Source organism: Rosa chinensis, chromosome 6, assembly GCF_002994745.2.
Source record: "Rosa chinensis cultivar Old Blush chromosome 6, RchiOBHm-V2, whole genome shotgun sequence".
Taxonomy (NCBI): Eukaryota; Viridiplantae; Streptophyta; class Magnoliopsida; order Rosales; family Rosaceae; genus Rosa; species Rosa chinensis.
Window position 1 is genome coordinate 63,430,294 of NC_037093.1, and position 21,133 is coordinate 63,451,426.

Genomic DNA, 21,133 nt, shown 5'->3' on the forward strand with positions numbered 1-21,133 from the left:
ACATGGGTCTGAGCCAGAGGCCCGTCATGTCCTTAAACAAAACCTTGGGATCGAGGCCCGTTAAAATCCAAACGTAAGAATGAGGGCCGTTAACCAAATTACTGGGCCCGAAGCCCGTTATTCAATATACTGACAGAATGCTGGGCCTAAGGCCCGTTTATCAAAATACTGTTACTGAGGCCCGTTAATTAAAATACAGTGTCTGAGGTCCACCGTTAACCAAAACCTGCGCCAGATGCCTGTTAACTACAAAACTAAAAGCCTGGGCTTCAGGGCAGTTTATCTAAAACCTGGGCTGCAGGCCCATTAACCAAAACCTTGACAAAAACACTAGGCTTTAGTGATGCCTTTGTGCCATGCATCTAGTTAAAAGATTGTTTCTGGCTAAAAAAAAAAACAAAAGAAATTGTTTCAGCCTAAGTTATACATGGAAGTCAACCAAAAACATGTCGAGAATGATTTCCTCTGCATAAAGTTCCACTGATTCATGTGTCCTAAAGCTCCAGCTTCAGCAGTGTTTTCACTAAGAACGATTCCTGCAAGGGCAAAACTCAGTTTTCAAGCTGTACATAAAAAAATTTAAATATAATATATGACAAAAATAATACAGGTGAAGCTATAAACCTCATTCAGTGAGAAAACAATCCATTTTAACATCCGTTACGTCAAGTCGCAGTATCTCTGCTCTAGTACCAAGAATTGATCCAAAGCTGCAAAAGACAGCCTCGTCAAATTCACTATAAATGCAGTCAATGTGTGAATATTCCACTCTAGCTTTCGATGAATCCCCCCATGAACATTCGTAACTGACTCATAACAAACTTGCTCTACAAACTTTTTGCAGATTGATTCTTCAGCAAGAGAATAACTTCAATGAGACTTCTATAAGCCATAGGGGAGAGAGAAGACGTATGGAATACAGAACCACACCCTGGAAAATTTTCTCTAAGGATCCATAGAGAATTAGACTAGGAACAAATGTTACATAGTTGCACATTTTGTACGAGACAGTAATCCAACCCCTCAAACTCAAGGTGACAAAAGAATTAAATTATACCTAGGTTGGGTGCGTCCAAGATCCCCATGAACAAATTCCTTGATATATGTTCCAGCCTGTATGCAGAGAGATGCATAAGTTATTTTTTAATTCATCAAGAATTTTGGCACTTGATTTTCCATTTAAATTAGAGTGGTCTGTGTGGGGGCACCACTATCCACTTTTAAAGCACAAAGAGTTAAATCATAGTAGTCGATTGCCGAAATTTCAAATACATAAATAAGTTGAATTCTGTTCAAAATATTCATAAAAATGGTCCTCTAAATTATTCAACCCTACTTCAGGAAGCTGAATAAAAATGCTAACAGGCAGAAGAGTTGACGAAAATGTTCACCTGGTCAGTTATTGACAAAGAAAATAATGCTCAACCACCATTGGATGTAAATCCAAGGGCAGAGAGAATTATTAGTAAGTTGAGGTGTTTTGTTTTCCACCTTTGGATGTAAATCTAAGGGTTGTTGAGCATAATTTTTTTGGTCAGAAACTGACCAGGTGAACACCACTGGAAGAGTTGATATAAAAACCGTGAAAAACCGAATAGGAGGGTTTAATTGCAATTCCCTCAATCAACTTTTTGATATTTTAAAACAAAGCACTATATGTATTGAAAAATAGGAATGAAAGGATTCATTGCCTATGGGTTCTCTTCAAGACTTATTCCAAATTTAAGGTCAATCAATTTCATTGCTTCGAATTATATTTTCATGATAATAAGCTGTAAAATTTACCTGGGTACATAGGTGCAGAAGAAAATACTGAGAACTTCCAACAATCCTCTCAATTCTCATCCTATATTGGACAGCAAAGAGATAAAACCCTAATTAATTTCCGATAACTGAAAGCGTCTAATAATTGTTGTTCCACAAAATTTGAATGATCCACTAACCAATGTATAATCTTTTCACGTTCCAATGGACTGCGGCGGTGAAGCACCCTGATTGGAGTCCTTTGCAGAATACACTGAGCAATATAAATACATATCTCACAGTATTCAAATTAACAAAAAGAAAGCCTCAGAAGAAAAACTACTATTATTTGCAAAACAAGACTCCCTCAATCGTATATAGTAAGTAGAGTAAATATTAAAAACTGACCAAAATGTGTTAACAAAAGCATCATATGACAACTAAATTATTCTGATTTTTCTTTGTTTAGACTTTCATTTCCACTTAGTCCCATATGAGGTCTGCTTGACTTGTGAGACATGTGAAAGACAACACGAAACTGCAAATATATCTTGGTTATTTCATGATGTCCAGTTATCCATTATTAGTTGACATGATGTGGAATTAGCTTCTGTGGCTCTTTTATACATCCATGTACGTACGCAAGGTCATCTAAACATATATGGTTTACATGCCAAGTATGAAACTGATAAAAATTCTTAATCCATACAAAATGCAATCACTGACTTTCCACAAAATTTTATTGATGAAGACTGTCATGTCAAGCTCTCAAGTGTAAGATAACCAAATAGGAAAAGAAAACAACTATGAGGCTTATTCAACAGCTCACCATGTCCTTAATTGAAGATATAGACTGCAAGTCTTCATCCTTGAGAATGCGAGAAGTCCACACAAGTGCAGTGTATTGCTTCTGCATGAAAGTACAAAACAGTGGGACAATAGGCCATCAAATCATGGTCTGGTTTGAACAAGGCAATTCAGAGATCCATGCATATTAATCATGATACAGACCAACAGATCAGAAATTTCATCACAACACAGAAGATAGGGGGAGTCAAGGTAAGTAAAAGAAAAGAAAAACCTGTTTCTCTGCTTCTCCTTCACGCATGAGATCCCATGATTGACTGCCCACCAGTTTCAGATTTTTCACACCAACCTGCTTCCATAACGTGCTCTTTTGTAATTGTTCATTGACAGCAAGAGACAACACTATTAAGTAGGCAGTGAGCTTACCAATTTATTTTGTAAATTATTTATCTTTGTTTGCAGATCTTTTACAGACTCCTGCGATGGGACATAGCGTGCATTTTGTACCTCAACCAGGAAAGGCCTTCCGGAACCCAACATCCGAACCTAAACAGATTCTTATATAATTTAGAATTTCATTTACTAAATCCAAAGCACAGTAAAGAAGATCTCCATTACATCAATATCTTCTCTGCCCGCAGCATGAAATTTGTACTTGTCACCACGACATATAGGAAGAATGTTGCTACCCATTATTTCCTACAAAGAATACCACAATCACTGTCAGAATTTCACCCAGTGTTTCCAGAAGAAAAAGCAAAAAATTGCAATGATTATAGCCAATATTCTGACTGCGAATTACCTCAACAGATGCTTCTCCCATTCTTTCATCATCAATAATCCAACAGCTTTGACTTACATTTCTCGAGTACTGAATCACAGAGAATTATTAGCTAGTCCACATGACAAGTTGAGCCAAACATTTCAAGTTCACGAACAACCATTTTTCACACACAACCAAACAGACACTTCAGTTACTCCTTGATATGAAAGAGAGAGAAAGAACCCTTTGAACAAAATAATCTGAAAAATAATCCTTACATCTTCATGGCATCCCCAAATCAGTGAATACGGTTCATGCTCTCATGGAAAACCAAGAAAAACTTGAAAGGAACAAATATAATAAATATGAGATCTGTATTGCAAAGCTAAGGAGGTTCAAATCTCAACACCACTCTAAAGCTCACGTTTGAATATGCTTAAATAAGTAACAACTAGTGGAAACGATTACAATTAGCTTACCTTTAGGTATCTCCCACCAAAGTATATTTGTGTCCGGTAACAGAGGAACTCCAAACAGCAAGGTTCATTGGTCTAGAAAGGATGAAAAGCTAAGTGGAATTAGAATCAACAACATAACAGATTCAGCAAACAATCTTAAGGTACTTGTAACGAATTAAAAAGACAAGCATCAGTCAATTAGAACTACACAACAGATTTAGAAAACACTGCATATAAAACTTGAAGTACAAAAAGACAAGCATCAATCAATATGAACAACAATCTGCTGTGCAAAAGACAACACTTGATACTGAAAAGGGCAACTCATTACATGTATGCAAAGTATATCCAAACAAAAATGCTTAGCAATTTCATAGCTGAAGATAATAATGGTATCCCACAAATAAAGTTATTTATCATTATGCCTCCCACTCCCCACAACAGAAAATACAATAGTCATTGGATCATTGCAAAGAAAAGGTGAAATGAGACCAAAAGAAATTTCAACAAAATACCTGCTCCAGACGTAACTTCAGACATTTCGACAATTCAATAGCTTGCAGACTCCCAGCTTCACTTGTTGAAAATCCAGAGCGTTTAATGTCATCACCTCTTGTGTCCAAACCATTATGTGTGCCTGTAATATGTAACAGTTAATGAGGCACATCAGCTATCAGGCTGTTTACAAGAATTTGGAATTGGATAGGGTTAAGGTTAACCACTAGGAGAGAGGGTCAATGTCAATGTGATACTGATATCAGTATGCAGGGATGGTGGACTGACAATATATGCACAGATGTGACACCAAAAGAAGATTTGCCTCACTTGATTTTGGTGTAACAATTAGAATTTCAAAAGGGAGAGAATGATAACACATAAATAATGAGCTGTGGGGAATCCCACTATGTGATTATACCTTTTCTTACAGTTACTTAAATGCAAAAGCTGTTATACCAAGGTTCACTTAGGTAGTTAGGTTCTATTCTATACACTACGTATATCCCAAACTTGATATTAACCAAGATTCTTGCACTCAAATTGTACGAAGATGCAGAATGAGAAGGAGAGAGGGACCCTTAAAACATGCAATCTAGGGAATGCTATCCTAGCATATAGGTGTCAAACAGTACTTAAATTCTACTTCTTTAAAATAGTTAGAGACAGGAACAAGCGTTGGTAGTATAACATGAACGTGCCTGTTTTTCTTCTTTTGCTGCCGTGGCACCCCTCAACAGAATTCTCAACTGTTTTTGATGATATAGGGTATGTGTACGTCAAACGAATGCGGAAAGTGCCTATGCTTGATTTGCAATCCTGCAAAACTTCAATTTATAGTAGATCAGTGACATGTTTAAAATTGACATACAGATGAATCATATGTACTTAATCGTTCTCAATGAAATTCTTACTTATATAATTATCTCATATAGATGATACCGCAAATCAAATCAGGAAGGAGAATCACTGCATACCAGCTTTGTTTCTAGGGTTTCAGTAAGAGAAATTTTCAAAGCATCTTTTGCAGAAATGCATTCAGGCAGTGACCTTTCTTGAAACCAATGTTCAGATTCATACTTTGTTTTCATATGATCCCTACACAAGAAATGCAAAATTAAAACAACCACAATACAAAATTTGTACACCAGCTCAAAGAAACGTAAATTTCAACTGAACAGAAAACTAGCTTTACTTAGAATGTAATTATAGAAATGCTTTATCACATAGCATAAAATGCAATCCTTACCAAACAATGCGTTCGTTTTCCAGGATAACTGGTGGTATAGACACTTCAAGAGAAAAACCGTCAATCTCAAATCCCTGTTCCCTAATCAGGTCGGAAATGTAACCAGCCAACCCATCCGCACTCTCCTTTCTCACCACCTTCTTATCCTTATCCTCACAATAAGTAAACTGCAAGATTCCTAAACAAAGCCTACAAACCACCGGCTCTCTTAAACTACTGTGGTTGTCCAAATCGGTTGAATCCGAAAAAACTGAGCTCAGCGTGGATGGTGATAGAGGAGACCGATAATGCACGCTCTCTCTGACCCCAAACAACCGCAAAATGCATCTGGTGCATACCTACGAGAAAATAATACTCAAAATTTCAAGCACATTTAAACAATCCATCCACATCTACTATCAATACTAGCCTCCGCAATATGGATGTAGTAGGATTAAGATTATCCAGTACGCACTAGACAGTAAAACCACTCCACTCTATAAACTTCATACATAGTGAAACCCTAACCCTAAGCGTCGATCTTAAAATAAACAAACCGAATTCGAATCCATTCCATAAATTTCAGATGTACTGAAACCCTCAGCGATGCTCGAATCAACAAAACCTAGATGAAGAAATAAGGCGAAACGCAAAAGGTGCGAGGTTAAAGAAGCTCACCCCTATTGAGAATAACTCAATCACGGCGTGGCTGGGCAGAGCTCGAACGACGTCGTAGAGTGCCCCCACATCGTCGCCATTGACGGTCGCCGGAGAAGCCTTTGCAATTTCTGTTGCCATATCGAGAAGTGCTGAGTTCGGTCAGTTTATGAGGATCGAGGAAGTCCTCGAGGTTTTTAGTTCTGTTTAAGGGTTTTATGGCTTTATACGGTGACTCCAAACGCTGCGTTTTAGTGTTTAAGCTTGGAATTTCGTAAAAAGAAAACAATTTGGATGAAATTTTTGAGTTCGGTCACAAGTAGGGCTGGGCATCCAAAACCGAAATCCCGGTCCCGTCCCGAAACCGTCCCCAAATCCCCCGGTACGGGCCGGGATCAAAATCTGAAATTTACTATTTGGGCCCGTCCCGTAGAAACGGGCCCGGTTCCGGTACTAGCCCAGTCGATCCCGGTTGATCCCGTCCCGTCCCGTTTAAATTAATTATTTAATTATTTATATTACTTGGTTGATTTTGATTGGGTAGTTTATGTGAGAACACAGAGCAATGACCACACCCGATCAAAACATTTTGACCTAAACTAAACGGCCAAGGCCCTAACTCCCTAAGCCGCAACGAACTAACGAAGGGATCCCCAGTTCTAAGCTCTCTTCTCCCTCCACTCTCCAGATCTGCTTATGTTGTTCATCTAAATCCCAATCCCCCTCGATCAGTCGATCCCCAATTCACTAACCCTAGTTCTAAGCTCTCTTCGAGTCTTCTCCACTCTCCAGATCTTCTTCTGTTCCTCATCTAAATCCCCGATCCCCCTCTATCAGTCGATCCCCAATTCACTAATCCCAGATCCCAATTCATTAATCGTTTGGGTGCTACGTAAAGAGGAAGGTCAGAGAGGTTTCAAGGAGGAGCATGATAAGAAGTTTCAAGGTCAGTCATGCTCTCATTTTCTCAGTTTCATGCATTGCTTTGTGGTTAACTGTGTTTTTTGCTTTGTGGTGCAGGTGACGCATTTACTGACAGGTCACTTGTTCGACAATTACCTTGTTCCTGTGGTTCTTCATTAAAAGCCACAGGTTCTTATGAAAGATTGTCTACTCCTATACAAGCTGATGAGCGGTTTCATGGTTCGTCATACTTCACTTTCTCAATTCGATTCATTTCATTTTGGTCAGCTGTGTTTTGTGACTATGTTAAAGCTTTGGTTCAGCTGTATTTGACTATTTGATTCATTTAATTCTGATATATATTTGACTATATATTTGATTCATTTGATTCTGATCAGCTTATGACAATTAGAGGTTTCAACTGAATGGTGTTGAATTGCCTCACGTGCCCAGCCCTAATAATAACCTCTCCACAGGTCCCCTCATTCATGTGTATCATTGTCCTTGGTTGGGATGGATGTTTATATATCCACTACTGATCACTGTGATCCACAGCGACTAACCATATATAGTATTAGGGAGTATATGTTTAGGATCATATTGATATATTCATTATTCACTATCCCTCGTGCTTAATTTGTCAAAGCCTCTTCTTTTGGAAACTAATCACTTTGGGTCACCAGTGACATAATATTGGTGTTTTCTGTTTTCTTACATGTAGTTTCTTACATTCAAGTTATCATAGATTAGATTAGATTGATCATTGTTTGTTAGCTCAGAATTAGCGTGATCATCAGATAGCTGCTGATTCATACTTCATCTCCAGGTCAGTTATTCACTTATTTGATTCAAATCGTTCGATGGCTAGAGCGAAGAAGGTAGCTGCTCGGCCTCATTGTTGATTCAAATCGTTCAAGACTTGTAGTTAACTAGTTTTTATCATGTAATGGACTTTAAGACCTACTGGACTTATTGTTGAATTCATGAATTGGTTTCTGTGTTTATTCATTTATTGAACTTATTGTTGGTCTATTGAATTGGCTATTTGCTGTGTTGCACATTGGATTTCTTTCCTGTCATAATCTGCAATTTGCATTACTGCATTACAGCCATGTCATAAACTCATAATCTGCATTACTGCACTTTGAATTCATAATCTGCAATTTGGTTTAAGGCAAAATTGATTGTGTAGATTTATAAGTTGCAGTGCTAAGAGGACAGCTGCATCCTATAATGATTGAAATCTGGAAATTTTGGATAGCTGTTAAAGTCCTTTAAGTGTGGGAAAAAAAAAAAAAAAGGGATTCGGGTATCCCGAATTGGGCCCGGACCCGACCCGATCCCGGTCGGTTTCGGTACCTCCGGTACCAACTTTGAAAAAACGTAATCCCGTCCCGTCCCGTCCCGAAAAATATTTCCGGTACCGGGTTCGGTATCACTCAATAACCGGCCCGTCCCGGCCCGTGCCCAGCCCTAGTCACAAGTGTACAAAAATCATGATTTGAGGGTGGACAAATTTTAGTGAAAAAACCAAAACATGAGATTTTCACAAAAAAATCGATAAGGAAATAAAGTTACAACGAAGAATCCCTAAAACAACATATTCCATGAAAATCAAAATTAAAGGCATGTAGTACAAAAAGAGGGAGGCCATGATTTCACCAAGAACATCCGCAACAAAGTTCGCCTCTGAATAACAGCTGCTTGTAGACCTGCTCTGAGTGCCATAGCTTCAGCTACAAGGACATTAGAACGACCTCCCCTGCATCACCTTGTTTGTTATGTCTAAGATAGTCCACAATTTTTGGTTAAATTGTCAAAAAAAAATTAGTGAAAGTACTGCGTTTTCCACATGATCGAGACATATTTTCATAGTGAAACTGCATGGTTGGACCTTCATAGGCTCGCTCACTTATGTTCTAAACTAATCTTGTCTCTCTTGCATAAACACGGTCAACCTCGCTTGCATGGACACATTAAAATGAAATTTTGGCAGCCGACAAGAAAATTATCAGTCGCGCCTTTATTAAGAAAAGTTGTGACCTCATTAGATTGAGCAAGATCTTCATAGGGGAAAATAGATACCATACCTTAAATAATGTACATAAAATTTTCTCCATCAATTTGCACTAGATTAACCGATGATTATACTCTATCTAATAAACTATATCTAAGAAACGATCCATTACAACTTGTATATTTCTTTTGAGAAATGAAGACACTACTATTCAAACTAGCTGTTCAAACTATTGTGAATTATTCTATGCACGGCAATGCAAGTGAACCATCACTTATTAGATAAAAAGTTCATGTCCCTGAATGTACCATCGCAACTCATAGTTTACACTTTACAGCAATACCAAATGAGAGGGAGGATTGTGTATTAGGATTTAGGAAATAGGAACTTAGATAAGAGTGGCCGACTAATAAAATACCAGGCGTGCTTATTTCTTTCCCTTTTTCATGTTTTCTTTTGTTCTTTTACAACCAATGCTTCATAGGCTTATTATTACAAATGGATAGAAACAAAGTGTTTTACACGGATGAAGATAAACCGTGGAGATCAACATAGCCAGACAGCACTGCCCGGCTTCGTTCTTTCACCTTTGTTTGATATATTACCCTGCAGATTTGAATAAAAGCTTTACCTCACCGTGCTTTTAAATAGATTAGTTCTGGCAATTGATGAGAAGCCAAATTACCTCGAGCCTTCGAGCCACATTTCAGTGACCAATGTTTCACCAGGGTAAACATGTAGAAGGAATCGGCCCAATATGCATTTCACCCTGTTTGAATCTCCTCGGCATATACATTTGATAATTGCCCTAACTGCAAATCCAAGTGTGCACAACCCATGGAGTATTGGCAGGGTGAATCTTTGAAAAGGCAACACACAATAGTTAGAATACTTGAAAACCAAGTTTGTTTGGATGTCTCATGAAAATGGAAATCTATGGCATGAGATACAACCATGACTACAAAAATTAAGTAGAGAAACTAGGACAAGTAATATTCACAATTCCAAACATTTAACAGATGGGCTATTTCCAAAATGAAAAGTCTACTCTGATTCAAAACAACATAAAATGCAATGTATTTTTTCAAGGGACAAGTGATATCAAAGTCAACATCACATGGACTGAATAAAATGACACGAGAAGAATAGGAAATGACCAAAGAAAGAAATCATATAGTGCTTATTTGGCCACACTTTCTACATCTACATGTGAAAGAAGAATACTACAACCTGAAGCGAAGTTGACAGTAAAAAGTTAAAACATTCACATACGTAATAAGTGAGGTACTAACCCTGCAAGTTTTGCAATCATGGGATCTGAATGCAGAGGATTATAGTCCCCAGATAGCCTATACAGTAATGCCTGCAAAAGGGCATAAAACATATAAAAAATTTCTACAGAATCTTAATGTACCCATAGTTTCATATGTAATTATCTTTTTATCTGAAAATAATGTATCCAATATCCAAATTTTACACATATTTATCAGTTACATGCTTTCTGAGTTTATTTTTCTTTGGTAAAATACATACTTTTGGTAGTTCATGGCCACAGACTGATTAAAGACATCAGTATCATACACCTGGTTGCAAGCAAAAGCCAAGAACAGCTGTCCATTGGTCCAGTCTTAGGCATACACTAAGTGAACATAATAAGCATCAATTCCCAAGTTGACAAAAGGGGGAGAACTAACAAAGAATGGGAATTTTTTATATGAATTTTCCTGTTTTCCTTCTTCGAAAAATTGTATTAAAAGATCGCATCAAAATTTTTGAGTCCCGTTATCTAGAAAAGTGCTAAAAAAATCAAGGTCTTGAATTTTTTTTTTTTTTTTTTTTGTTGCGGGGGGGGGGGGTGGGGGGGGGTGGGACATCTTTTCACAACACTGAGCTTCCATAAAAGCTAATCACTGCTGATTATTAAGAAAAAAGGAGGGCCAAATGCCACTTGAAAAAGGACCATGATCAAGGGATATACTAATGAAAAATAAAAGAGTAACCTCCTAACTCTCTACCACAGTGACTACTTCTTGCAATAACAAAATAAAAGTTACATGCCTGAGATGGTAGTGTACAATCTTCAAAAACTGCAAAAGGTTGACCTTTTGGAATTTTCACAGATGAACCCTTGTCGTTTGGATAGTTTGAATATGAAAACGGAGGAGATGATTTTGAGAAGCCACCAGCACCTCGCAGAAAGACAGTTGTCCTGTAGAGTAGTACCCCAGATGTGCAATTACATAGCAGTACTATGATTTCAGAGAATTACACAGAGTACTAGACCAGCTGTTTCAAATAGTACTTGACACTTACAGATTCATGCATAACAATGCACCAGAATCTTTATCATAACTTTTGGTTTCCATCTCAACAACAGCAGCTTTTCCTGCATGGAAATTAGGGAAGATAACTACTTATTAGAACATTACCATCTCTTTGAAGAAAATGGATGAATAGAACTATGAACAAGTACTCATGCGATATATACACATCCAATACATACCCCATGCAAATATGGGTATCACAGAACAATTGCGTGATGCAAATTACTTTATCACACTACAAAGAACCTTAAAGTCAAACTACCTCATATTAATATGGATATGATTCTGCTAGTTAAATAAATGCTTCTGATAATGGTAACAAACCTTTATCATGGAGTCCAGCAAGACTCACCCTATTGTTTAGCTGCATCAACAACAAAGCAACATAAACTTATTATCTCTTCAACGAAGCATGGTCGAAAAACAAAATAGTTGTTAATTTCATATCTAGGCAATAAACTGCACATTCCGGCATAGCATGAACTAGATATCATATACAGCTTTCGATTAGAGGCCTTACAGTAGCACTTGTAGGAAGTGGCTTGTATATTTCTATGTATTGCTGTCCATGCAGCAAAAGACGCGGATCAAATCTGGTGGCAATACAAACCAGAAGTTCCAATCAGCTTCACATCAAGTCGACAAGGCTTATAACAATACAAACAAACACCGACATTTCACGAAGTTCATAAAGAAACTATTACTTAAGAGAGTGTATTCATGTAAGGGGCCCTTAAACTTGATACTTACTCCAACCCTGGTACTTGAAACTTCAGACTTCCGAGCGAAAACAGAGCAGTGAATGTTGGCAACACCTAGCGAAAACAAACCACCATGCTCATACCATGAACTCAAATTATTCCAATCACTTCACTTCTAATTAACGAAAGCAAAAACGAGTAAAATTCAATTTACCACACCTGAATAGATTTCTGCCCATTTTCGTGGTAAACGTATTTAAGTTCATCAGCATCTACCGCATCCCTAGCGCAAGCTCCAACACCTAAAGCGTACAGAGCCACATCTCTGCCAATTTGCAAACAGCACAGTTTAATAACATATCATATTCTTATATCTAAGAATGATTGAGCTTTAACAAACGCGGGGGGGGGGGGGGGGGGGGGGGTGGTTTACCTCTCGGAATATGCGTACGGCGTCTGAAGTCCCCAGTATCATATCAACATGTTCATCAAAATGAGATAATGGAAAATATTAGGAGGTGAATCGTATTGTTACTGAATTACCATGGATTAATTCACAGAGTCGGGCGCTCTAGAAAGAGGGTGTGCACATACATACCTCAGGGTATTTGGGAGGAGAGAAACGATCAGGATCGAAGTCCGATGACATCTTCACTGTTTTTCCGAATTTGACACTCAAAGTTTGGATTTGGATTGGGGAAGAAGACTAATACAGTTGAGGTGGGGTGGGCACGACTTTTATTTTTTATTTTTTATAAAAGCTACACAGCCTGTTAGCCTACAACCAGTAGACACAACTCACACAAGTACACAACAAGGTGGTGTTTGTTACGTGGGACTATTATCCCCCACCTTATTTCCTATAATAGTCTAGGACTCTTCTAACCTGGGATATGCTATGTTAATACCTGACCCATGTTTGGTACTCCTTAGGACTAAAGAGCAGAATAGTCAAAATAGTCTTATCCCATGTTTGTTTGTGTATTGGACTAAAAGTTGGTAATTTGTAGAGACATGAACGATTTTATGAGTTTGTGAGAAGAAAAGAAAATTGGAATGAGAAAGCTAAAGACAAATCCAGAAATTGTATCCCTTACGTGACCAGTTACAGTTACTTGGTCAGTGACATGGTCAGTTACTTGACCAGTGACATGGTCAGTTACTTGACCAGTTACAGATACTTGGTCAGTGACATGGTCAGTGACTTGGTCAGTGACATGGTCAGTTACTTGGTCAGTGACATGGTCAGTTACGTGACCAGTTACAGTTACTTGGTCAGTGACATGGTCAGTGACATGGTCAGTTACATGGTCAGTTACGTGACCAGTTACATGACCAGTTACAGTTACTTGACCCAGAATTGATCAACATCCAAAATCAATGAAAACAAACAACCAAATAAGAAGATAAAAACACAGACGTTGTTAAAAGAAAGAAAAAACCCAGAATTGATCAACATTCAAAATCAATGAAAACAACCAACCAAAGAAGAAGATAAAAACACAGACATTGTTAAAAGAAAGAAAAAAACCCAATCTTGAAATTGATCAATTCTTAGCAAATCAAGCTACCCAGACACCAATTGTTACAACCCATAAACAATTGTTAATAGAAAATCAATCCATAGTCTTTAATTTAACAAATCACAGTAGATACATGAGAAGAAGAAGCTAGACGGGGTTGAAGGGAAGAGGGAATCAGAATCAAAGCAAAAGGAGCATGACATAGAAAAGAAATTGAACATAGAAGTTCAAGGAGGATGATGCGCGATCGAGAGTGGAGAGACGAGGCTGAAGCGCGAAAGAGAAGGAGAGACGAGGTTGAAGCGCGCGAAAGGGAAGGAGAGACTAATGCGTTGTTGAAGCCCGTGCTTCCATAGTCCGATGAGATTTGGGGGTTCTATGTAAGAAGGTCGGGAGCTGATGCGGGGACTCTCTAATCTCATTTAATTGAGTCCTCATGTGTGCCAAACGTGGGATGAGTTTTATTTTCTTACATAAGTTACTCCAATCCAGTCCAGTCCCATGTAACAAACATAGCCCAATAGTATTGCTCCGGTGGCTTCACATCCAAAAACAATAAAAAAAATTGCTCTGGTGGACTATATTAAATTGCTTGCACTTCATTTTGAGTTTATTCATCATGTCGTGTTTTTTCGAGGTCAATTTTGTAGACTTGTCTTAGGTTAGTTTGGTTTGGTAGCCTATACCATTCCATTTGAAACTTTGAATCGACGGGGTTGTAGACTTGTAGGGGTTTTATTCTATAATATTGTTTTCCGGTAAAAAAAAAAAAATATATATATATATATATATTATTGTTCTACTTTATCAGGTCAATAACTTTTTTTTTTTTTTGTTACAAAAATAGTGGCAAAGGAACGAGTCGAGACTTTATTTGAATAATGCTCACAAGGAGGTGTTTTTCAAAAGCTAATTAGGTTTCCGCGGAACCAAACCTAATCAAGTATGCAATTCACATTCGCGCAACTTGCAAATCTAATCAGGTTTCCGCGGGACCAAACCCCTTAGGTCAATAACACTCTTTCTAAATTCTAACTTGTATTAATTGTTATTTTTACCTAAAACATTTTATTTTTATTTTTCCTTCAAAGAGAATGAGTCAAAAACAAGAGACATTTACCAATTTTTTGTAAAACATAAATGTCTCAACATTAGACTAAATGCTAGTTGACCCATCAGTTCATTTACCAATCTTTTATGAACCTTGGCATGGTAAACTACTAAATAACCTAAAAAGAAAAGTTGTATGCCAAGGTAGGAGAGGGCACGAATCAAATTACTATATCCCCAATTTGGCAGGCATGTCTACGAGAATCAAGCTTATAGAAAAAGAAAAAAAAAAATACAGTGGGAGAGGGCAAATTCTAGTTTTTTTGTTTTTTCCTTAAAAATTTTATAGAGAGAAGAAAAAATCCGCCATACTGTTTTTTTCCAACCATCAAAACTCTTGATACAAATCATAAAATAAGTCATCAGTTGCAATTAGACCACACCAAAACCTTTCTGCAAAATCTTAATCCCATCAAACTAAAACGTCAACATACAATCATACATAAGTGCCGCTACAAGGGCACATGTCAAAACAGTTTTGATAGCTACTGGAATATTGTTCTATCCAGCTTTTCACATTCTATTTTCTCTCTGTCGTGGTGCACATGTGATGATCTCATCAACTCTAAGAATCATCTCTGCGGCCTCTGTCGCAGAGAGCAAGACAGCCTGCTTAACTTTAAACGCTTCAGATATCCCTCGTTCTGCCATGTCTCCCACCTGCCGGAAGGAAAACAATGCCCGAAACCAAATTATTATGACAGTCCAGAACCAGATTCAAGAAGTTTCTGGATTAGATACAAAGAAAACTACACAATTTCTTAATATGCCAACATACATCCCCACCTCATTACACTATACTTCCTTTTTATACTAATCAGAGACTCCACAAAACAAGCAGGACAGTTGATATATGAGTTTTCTTTAGAAGACCATAGTCTCCCTCCATTAAAAAATCAGATGCATACACTACATTACAAGGTGACAATTACTAAATCCAATTAGTTAAAACTTGAAACAATCCCTACAAATATATGCAACAATATTTGTTAATTGTTATTATTAACATATGCAACAATATGCTTCACTTTGAATGTCAGGAATGCATGACGAATGCAGCCTTCCAAAGCAATCACTGCACATCAAAAGTTTCCTGTTTCTGTTTTTGTTATTTTTCTAAATATCAGTACTTTTTTTTTTTAAAGGAAATATCAGTACTTACAGTTCCAGAGATGACGTCAATCCCAGCAGTGCATCCTTCCTTGTGGTGTTCAGCACGTAGCTGTGCAACCAACTCAGCACTGTCCAAACCAGCATTGTCAGCAATGATAGTTGGAATGGTCAAGAGTGCCCGTGCGAAGGCTTCAATAGCATGAGATTTCTTTCCAGGAGTCTTCTTGGCTAGCACATCAACTTCCTTAGCCATAATCATCTCAGGCCATCCACCTCCAAGCAAAACCCTGCTGTCATTGACTGTCTGAGACAGAACACACAAGGCATCGTGCAGAGACCTTTCAGCCTCATCCAGCACATGATGGCTGCCAAAGGAGTACGAAAATGTCATATTGAGCATCCAACTCAATGGTATAAAAAACAAAAATACATAAAATATTTTTTATAATGAAGGATTAGAGTAGACATCCACTACACAACAAGCTTCTCAAAGTCTATACAGTATACGTGTGGGTCTATATACAGGAAAAGCTCACATTTTTTAGGAACACTTAAAGACGTACATCCAAATTTTTTTTATTTTTTTTTTAAATAACATCCAAACTTATATGCACATGGATATCCCATAGTTGAAAGACAGAAGAATAAAAACTGGCAGCCATGTTCTCTAGTCATAGCAAAATTACACCCACCACAAGTCACAATACTAATGCACGGTAAACATGGCTCTGGCATTCTAAAATGATAATGACAGATATATGAACACCAGAAGCCACAAACCAAGTCAAAAATGCATCCAAGTACTGGTTCAGAACTACACTGGAAAAGGACAAAATGTAAAGCGAAGAAATACCTTGCGCCTCTCAATACTATTGTACAAGCCTGGCCCAGTTCAACACCAGAAAAGTGGATCAACTTGTCCTCACCAATCATGATTTCCTCAATGAGATCACAGTGCCCAAGCTTAACTGACTCGGGATTATCAAACGTTGATGCAATTTCACCACCAGTTACCAAGGCCAAACGTTCAATGCCATCAAAATCAGCATGCTCAATTGCAAGTATTCCTGCATCTGCAAACAGCTCTTCTGGGAAATTGTAAATCAGCTGTCTGTTAACAAAGCAGTTAATCCCATGACCGATGATCTTCTTCACCTTTTCCCTCATTTTTTCTTTTTCGGCCACTTCAATATCAGCAACCTTAGACATTGAATCAACACGAACACGAGCCCCATAAATCTTCACTTTGTCTGTGTCCATTGCTGTATTTGCAACCAAAATCTTGGCATTCTCTATACGTTTGGGCTGACCAAGACCTATTTTCTTGTCAAGAATAAATCTGGAAAGAAAGGAAACCAGAAGTCAAGAAGAGCCCTAAATACAAGAACCTTCACAGCATGTATTTAGGCAGTGCCAATAATTGAACGCACTGAAAAGAAAGATCTTCACAACTACATTGCAGAACCAAAATAATCAGATCTAGCAAACCCTACGCATCATAACGTACATAAATTCAGTACAATCAGTGAAGAGATCATGAGCTCAAAATTCCATTTGTTTCCTTACCCTTCATCCAAAAAAGAATCCTTGAGTGATCCACCAGGTTTCTTTATAATTTGGATAGACTCCAAGTTGGTGCTTCCCTGCCATTTGCAACAGCCTTATTAAACAACATGGAAATACAAGACAAGGATATATATTTGTTTACGGAAAAAACGACTCATCAAAACAGATTTCTGTGAGAAAGGACGACACACAAACTAATAATACACTAGCAATAGCATATCAACCCAATGTCAGCAGGGAGGGGACTTAACCACCCAACTAGAGCAAACATTTACAACATTAAGATTGAACTTCTTTAAGGTATTAACTACCCCATGTTAAGTTGATAATAACCACCTGCAGTCGCATCACAGCATCCACTGCTAGTTGCGCAAAATGCTCCTTATCCTGGGAAAGAATTTTGGAGCTCAAAGTAGTCTTTGCAATTTTCATCAAGTCTGACTTAAATCTCTCTGCACAATCGAATAATGTTATCCATCAGCTATAAGTAACATGGATAATGAAGGCCAGACCAAGCCAATCATAAGTGGCCATCTCAGAGTCCATGTAGATCCATCAAATTCATATAAACATTGAAGGCCTAGATACATAAAAGAAGCAGCAATTACATTTAGAAAAGTAAGCAGCAGTACATACCAGAATCAGCCTTATTATCAACAACCTTCTTCAACAAAGCATCACGAGCACATTCAGCTGCCATTCGATAACCTACACAATCAAACAAGCAGCATTACAAACTCCAAAATACTTTCATATTTCAACAGTACAGTTAAAAAGGGGAAGTGTAAAAGTAGGCTTATGAGAGAGAGAGAGAGAGAGAGAATGTTCAGAGAACCCACAACAAACCTGATATAATTGTCATTGGGTGAATCTTCGCTGCAACCAGCTTTTCTGCCTCCCTTAAGAGTTCTCCCGCCAGAACAACAACAGAAGTTGTCCCATCACCAACTTCATCATCTTGAACTTTTGAAATATCTGACAGTTGTGTTAAGGATCATCATATGTTGAGTGATAATATCTATTTCCACCACCCATTGTCAGTTTCAATATATAACTACTATAAGATCACAGATAACATGCCATCAAAGGCTTTCCAAAAATTTAAGTATGTTTAAAGTAACTCAACATAAAGAAAATTTCTGGAGTCTGTTACATTCATCACATATGTACATATGGATTGAAAAATGTAACTGCAATTTTTAGGATACCAACAAGGACTTTAGCAGCTGCATTGTCAATATGCAGCGACTTTAAGATGGTGGCTCCATCATTGGTAACAGTAACTTCATGTCCTCTTCCTGTTGATTGCAGTATTTTATCCTGTCCAGGTAGTTCAACAAGACCAGAACCAAAATAAGGAGACAGTAAATTTAATTATAAATGTAAGTAGCATTGAGTCTGGAAACACAGTTAAGTAAAAGAAACTCACCATTCCCTTTGGCCCTAAGGTTGTCTTGACGAGGTCAGCAATTGCCATTGCACCCACAAATGAAGCCTACAAAATCATAGATAAGTTACAAGTATTAGTAATAGAAGCTTCAGAAGGGGAATTGACTAACAACCCCCCACCCACAAACACAGAGTAACCTATTACAATAAAAAATTTCAGGAGTCCACCTCAGTTTTCTTCCCCATTCTAAGATTCAAGTTCACAATTCTTCAATATTTTCATTATATCCAAAACCATAAAATAAATTTCAAGCAATAGTACTAGTGTCATCCTGTCAAACCAACGACCTCCAGAAAGTCTGAACCAAGCTACGATTTTAGCCATCCTATCCCACAGATTTGCATCATTACTAAATTCTAATCAACCACATCTTGCCTTGCAGTGGAGCAAAACATTCAAATCCAAGTACGTTGCTATATAGTCAGTCATTCTAAGACGCAACACATGCTGTTCAGCCATGTCTCTTGAACCAATACGGAAAATATGAAAAACATTAGTGCAAGTATACTTCCAATAATTAATGCAAACCTACCAATCGGGCAAGCTCTCCTTTCTCCTCACTAGCTTCATCTTTGAAAATGGTATCGACCTATCACATTCACCACTCAAATCAAATACAGCACACAGAATTGGACCATTTATTAAACAACTTTTTTTTGGTAAGCAGTATAAATTAACATTTCCATACCGGCATCCTGTATATATCTTACAGACTCGAACCTGCAAGATTTATGAACTGAGGTTAAATAAAAAGCAAAACAAAGCAAACCAAACAAACAAATCACAGCCTATAGTAACGACCTAAACCCTAAATGTTAAAGAAAGAACAAGTTCTTCGTCCATTTCCGTTTCCTTCCTACTCATTTTCCACAAAACCAAAACTCAAGCAATGAAAAACTGAACTAAAACCCTAAACCTCCAAAAAGTTCAAAACCGAGTAACCCTAACTGTGAGAAAGCAACTTACCTGATCTGACGGAGAAATCGAAGTCGGAGACGACGGACGGAGAATCCGAGAGTCTGGATCTCCGGTTCGAAATCTAGTTACGGCGTCGCGAAGGGGGGTTTTCACTTGTTCTCTACACTTCTAGTAGCAGCAATGCTCAAAGAGGATGGGTGCGGTGGTTAATTGGTTATATATAGTTCAAAGTTCAACCTCCGCGACTGTAAAATGGGCCAGCCCATTCCTACGTATAGGACGGCGAAATGAACTGACTTTCAAAGTGAGATCTAGGCCTGTTACGGGTGTCAAATTTTTCGGGTTAAGTCTCCAACGGACCAACCCAACCAAACTACTTACTTCGCCACACAAGTTTTTTTTTAATTTTTTTTTTATAATAAATGTCAATTTATTAGTAGTTCAACCGGATTACGACATAGAAACCCGTCGCTATGGGAAATGACAAAAAGAGCTGCTACCTATGTAATCCCTCCTTTTCTTACGGTTAGGATAAGCAAAATTTTGAAAAGTCTCTTCAAAATAAAAATGTCATAGACCACTATTTCCCAATTTTGATCCCTCAACCCTCATTCACTTGGACTACATTAGCGAATTGTTATTAACCATGTAATTGAATAGTTGGATCACCACGAACACCAGGGACAGTGATTGAATATTAAATAAATTAATGGGTCCTTGACCCAAAATACTAAAATTGACCAAAATTATCTTACTTACCCCAGCAACAAATTTTTATTCATATTAACCCAATTTAAAGTATAATGATAAATCTATCCTCAATCTAATTAAACAACTACATCAAATACCACACTCTCTCACATCTCTCTCTCTCTCTCTCTCTCTCTCTCTCTCTCTCTCTCTCTCTCTCTCTCTCTCTCTCTCTCTCTCTCACGATCTGGCCAGATCCTCGATCTCTCTCTCTCTACTCAAAAAGACTGCGTCTGAAGATTCAAATCAAACTAGAACGACTTCTTCTTTTTATCCGCCGCCAACTTCTATCTTCTTCTCATGCTCGCCCACCACCGCTCCCAAATTCTCTAGCTTGTATCCCTAGACTCCCACCTCACGGAACAGAGTTGTTGTTGCGCACAGGAGGGGTCTAGACCACTTCATCACTAATCGAATGTTGTTGTACCAGACCATCTTTGAGGTGGCCTCCGCCCTCGACCGGAACCTCACCTTTGTCGAGACCTTATGATCGTTGCAATTGCAGCCTCCCTTTGGTGTCGATCTGAGTTCGAGATGTCGGAATCGATCTGAGTTCAAGGGAAGCTCTGATTTCAAGGCAAACTAGAAATTTAATGCCAGAGGAGTT

At 37.9% G+C, this 21,133-nt stretch overlaps 3 protein-coding genes across 6 annotated transcripts; all 3 read right to left on the reverse strand.

Annotated features, from left to right (window-relative positions):
- Nucleotides 1-89: 89 nt before the first annotated feature.
- Nucleotides 90-6,359, reverse strand: LOC112169562 (tRNA pseudouridine synthase Pus10). 4 transcript variants are annotated; one of them, XM_024306615.2, is made up of 16 exons: nucleotides 6,173-6,359; nucleotides 5,516-5,853; nucleotides 5,244-5,364; nucleotides 4,968-5,085; nucleotides 4,287-4,408; nucleotides 3,793-3,864; nucleotides 3,353-3,421; nucleotides 3,169-3,249; nucleotides 2,977-3,096; nucleotides 2,825-2,899; nucleotides 2,573-2,653; nucleotides 1,944-2,017; nucleotides 1,786-1,846; nucleotides 1,058-1,113; nucleotides 625-710; nucleotides 90-536 (listed from the first exon to the last, which is right to left on the reverse strand). In XM_024306615.2, the coding sequence occupies exons 1-15, from the start codon at nucleotides 6,290-6,292 to the stop codon at nucleotides 626-628; spliced, it is 1,593 nt and encodes a 530-aa protein (XP_024162383.1). In that variant the 5' UTR covers nucleotides 6,293-6,359; the 3' UTR covers nucleotides 90-536; nucleotide 625. The 4 variants fall into 4 exon arrangements, 2 of the variants coding, with proteins under 2 accessions (XP_024162383.1, XP_040363699.1); XM_040507765.1 differs by lacking the exons at nucleotides 90-536; nucleotides 625-710 and adding an exon at nucleotides 744-945; XR_002924741.2 differs by lacking the exons at nucleotides 90-536; nucleotides 625-710 and having other exon boundaries at nucleotides 1,056-1,113; nucleotides 1,944-2,003.
- A 2,971-nt stretch (nucleotides 6,360-9,330) lies between these two features.
- LOC112174118 (enoyl-CoA hydratase 2, peroxisomal) lies at nucleotides 9,331-12,858 on the reverse strand. Its single transcript, XM_024311828.2, has 11 exons — nucleotides 12,695-12,858; nucleotides 12,530-12,552; nucleotides 12,316-12,421; nucleotides 12,146-12,210; nucleotides 11,916-11,988; nucleotides 11,720-11,759; nucleotides 11,385-11,457; nucleotides 11,130-11,280; nucleotides 10,364-10,434; nucleotides 9,757-9,930; nucleotides 9,331-9,677 (listed from the first exon to the last, which is right to left on the reverse strand). Exons 1-11 carry the CDS (start codon nucleotides 12,743-12,745, stop codon nucleotides 9,590-9,592), a joined length of 915 nt encoding a protein of 304 aa, XP_024167596.1. The 5' UTR covers nucleotides 12,746-12,858; the 3' UTR covers nucleotides 9,331-9,589.
- A 2,157-nt stretch (nucleotides 12,859-15,015) lies between these two features.
- On the reverse strand, nucleotides 15,016-19,980 carry LOC112173109 (T-complex protein 1 subunit beta). The gene is made up of 12 exons (XM_024310665.2): nucleotides 19,825-19,980; nucleotides 19,547-19,578; nucleotides 19,391-19,447; nucleotides 18,838-18,903; nucleotides 18,617-18,728; nucleotides 18,255-18,383; nucleotides 18,045-18,116; nucleotides 17,745-17,860; nucleotides 17,409-17,485; nucleotides 16,696-17,181; nucleotides 15,892-16,207; nucleotides 15,016-15,389 (listed from the first exon to the last, which is right to left on the reverse strand). The coding sequence occupies exons 2-12, from the start codon at nucleotides 19,550-19,552 to the stop codon at nucleotides 15,243-15,245; spliced, it is 1,584 nt and encodes a 527-aa protein (XP_024166433.1). The 5' UTR covers nucleotides 19,553-19,578; nucleotides 19,825-19,980; the 3' UTR covers nucleotides 15,016-15,242.
- Between the last annotated feature and the right edge of the window lie 1,153 nt (nucleotides 19,981-21,133).